Source organism: Aphis gossypii, chromosome 1 (assembly GCF_020184175.1).
Source record: "Aphis gossypii isolate Hap1 chromosome 1, ASM2018417v2, whole genome shotgun sequence".
Lineage (NCBI taxonomy): Eukaryota > Metazoa > Arthropoda > Insecta > Hemiptera > Aphididae > Aphis > Aphis gossypii.
In genome coordinates, this window is record NC_065530.1 from 84,343,460 (window position 1) to 84,346,906 (window position 3,447).

At 24.5% G+C, this 3,447-nt stretch overlaps 1 protein-coding gene across 1 annotated transcript; it reads left to right on the forward strand.

Moving 5' to 3' along the window:
- Nucleotides 1-274: 274 nt before the first annotated feature.
- On the forward strand, nucleotides 275-3,241 carry LOC114132193 (uncharacterized). Its single transcript, XM_027997589.2, has 6 exons — nucleotides 275-1,025; nucleotides 1,158-1,230; nucleotides 1,374-1,473; nucleotides 1,754-1,873; nucleotides 1,941-2,099; nucleotides 3,138-3,241. The coding sequence occupies exons 1-6, from the start codon at nucleotides 275-277 to the stop codon at nucleotides 3,192-3,194; spliced, it is 1,260 nt and encodes a 419-aa protein (XP_027853390.2). The 3' UTR covers nucleotides 3,195-3,241.
- Nucleotides 3,242-3,447: the final 206 nt, after the last annotated feature.

A 3,447-nucleotide genomic window follows, 5' to 3' on the forward strand; every position in this document is an offset into this window, starting at 1 on the left:
GAAGTTATTCTTAGTAGTGAGAGAAATGTCTCAATATTTAAAATATAATAATAAAAAGCTTCTATTTAAACATAATATATAACATTACAATGATGTAATGGCAGATGTATGTGGTTTGTTAATTTCGTAGTATACTTCAAAATAAATTTAAGAATTGTAACACAAATTTCATTTTAAAGTAGGTATTTTATCCAATTTAATTTAAGAGATATGCATAAATTAATAGTAACTAATGAGTATTTAATTATAATTTTTAGGTTAAATCTATGAGAACATGACGTTTGATAAAAGCTTATCGAAATCCAACGAAGTTTCTATCAACTTGAAATTATTTAAGTTAATTCATTTTTTTCAACTATTTGACCCAAGTATCCAAAAAATGTTCAATATCAATATTTACCATCTAGGTTGTCACGTCATGAATTGTGTAACTGGTTGTATAGTAATGTATGGATTATTAGGTTGTTTTATTGAGATGGAAGATAGACTCAATATCGTTAATCAGATACAGTTAATGTTTTGTGTCTTAATTTATTATTCAAGTTTATTTAAAATAATCACATTTTTATACAAAGCAAATAACATTTGGGATTTACTTCGGGTCTCTCATATGAATTTTTTGACGAGTTCACAGTGTAAAACACATATTGGTATTCTCCATAAATATCGCAATAAATCAATAAAAATTACAAATATGATAAGTACTATTGGAGTTGTGACTACCTTGGAATGGATCATGTTTCCTCTACTGTTACAGTTGTTACAAGAAGAAGATACAAACCAATCAAATCAACGTTTTGAAAATATTTTCAACTTTCGGTTCCCGGTGACCATAAATTACTATAATAACAATTATGCTATATTTTATTTTATGGAATCATTTATTACAATGTATATGCTATACATATACGTAGCGGTTGATGTCTTCTTTATTTCTGCCTGCTATATTATGATTGCTCATTATGAGATGATAAAAAGAGCTTACGAAAATATCAACATAGAACTGATTTCCGAAAATAATAATAGTAAGTCGATAATATGAAAACAATTTTATTAGTCACCTTTTAACCCGAATGACTTGTTTGAGTTTTTCACACGATGAATAAAAATAACAATCCTTTGAATAATATTAATGTATTTAAATTGTATATTTTCAGAAAACAAAAATTATTGCAATGACTGTATTGATGATTTAGTATCGATTATGATGGATCAACAAAAACATTTCGCGTTCGTACCCATTGTTCTATAGTTTTAGATTCGGTCATGAGACATTTATTTTAGACCTTTTGTTTTTATTTGTTATATGTCATGAAAACTAAGTTTAAATTTACTTATGAATGTTTTAATGAATTATTTATTTTATTTTTCAGGAAGTTAAAATTATTTTATTCCACGTATAAGTTTATTATCTTATCAACTATTATAATAAATTCGGGATCCATCATAATTTTAACATATGCATCCGTTGTGGTAATACAAAATTTTATAAATCGAATGATTATTTATAACCAGGGGTGGATTTTTATTTCACATGTTTATTAAACACAAAACCAATATAAATATTATAATTTTCTAACCAAATAAAAACCCATCTCAACACTGACTTTGGGTTAAATTAGGTAGAATGATGTTAAATAAACTCGATTGTTAAAGTGTTTTACATCTTCTTCGGTTATCTAAATCCACCCCTGTGTGTATTTATAAATATTATATTTTAACACTGATAACAGATTATTCTGTTTGTATATAGATTTTTATGTCATCAGAATCTATATCAATTCTTAGTGTAATCAAGTTGGCATCATCATTTGGATACATGTTTATTGTTTTATTTTTCCTTTGTTATTTAATAGATCGCATTAATAATAAAGTAACGTTAATTTTATTAAATGCTAAAACCTAATATAGTTGGTTTATTGATGTATTTTTTTTTTCAGATAGAATCTGTTCACTTTGGGATGTATAGTTGTAATTGGACTGCGATGAATTTAAGATCAAAAAAAATGTTGTTGTTATCAATGCAGTTGAATAATGCTAATAAATTGATGATTAAAATAACACCGAACAAAATTATCAACCTACAATTTTACAATAGCGTAATATAAAAATGATATTTACACACACACACTTATATGTATATATATATGTATTATATTTTCATATAATAGTCAGGGTTGTATTGGTAATTAATAATGTCTTGAGTATATGCCATTATTTTTAAAATGTATCTCAAGATAAGTTTTCTCACTACCCTTGATACTCTGTTAATATCTATACCATAAATAAAACATTCTTATAACTTTTTCATTTAATTCTCAGTATCTAAAATTTATAAAACCCACATATATATTGAACATTTTATTGTTTTAAGATGTTACAATATATTATATTACATTTCGAGTACTTTTAATTTCTATATTTTTGAAACTTTTTGGATCTTATTGTACTGTCTGCAGATCTTGGACGCAATAACCATGATTTTACATAGACTTCTGATTTTCAAAGACACAATGGAGGTCCATTTATTTTATTAAACATCAGATGAGTAAATCATACAACAGAAAATCTGTTTTAAATATTTAAGTACATATTTGTATCTATTTACACATATTATTCAACACTGTAGCCTCTTTATAGCTTATTATGATAACATTGTATGATTCTGAGCTTCTAGCATAGACCGGTTATAGTATAAGGTCTATAGGTTCTGGAGAAATCAGCCACAAGTAACTTTCCCGATTATAGAATGTAAATAGCACTATTAATAACAGCTATGAGGAACAATTATATTATATTCGATTATACCAGTCTTAGATTATACGAGTATGCGACTTAATAAATGATATTGAATCGTAAAATAATATTTTTAATTTTATACAACTATATAATAGAATTTAAAAGTATAATATATTTATAAATTTTCAAAAATAATTAATTAAATTATATACCAATCGCCATTTTCCACTATTCACTGTAAGAACTCAATGTACCACTGTATCTTATAAAATGAATATTTTTTTTCACGGCGTATACGCATTTATTAATAAATATATTGTTATGAGTATACACTCTAATACATCTCTGATATTTATACAAATTAGAATTAATTAAAAATAATCAATTTTTAATTTCAGGTAATCATCACATGCTATAACGTTCTTTCGGCTATGTTGAATACACGTTCAATATAAAAAATGAAGATAAATAAGCAATATCAACAATGTTTTGATTTATTTATTATTTTAATTATTTATAATGATTAATGAATAAATTGTAAATCTTAATTAGTTAAAATTAAATTTTAGTCCTGTCTCACTTGTAAATTTATCAATTATATAAAAATATAAAATAAGTTATAAGTTATAACTAATCAGTATTTTTTTTGAATTGCAGAACGAATAACTCTATAGATATATGACATTTATAAAATATTAACTGTAAATA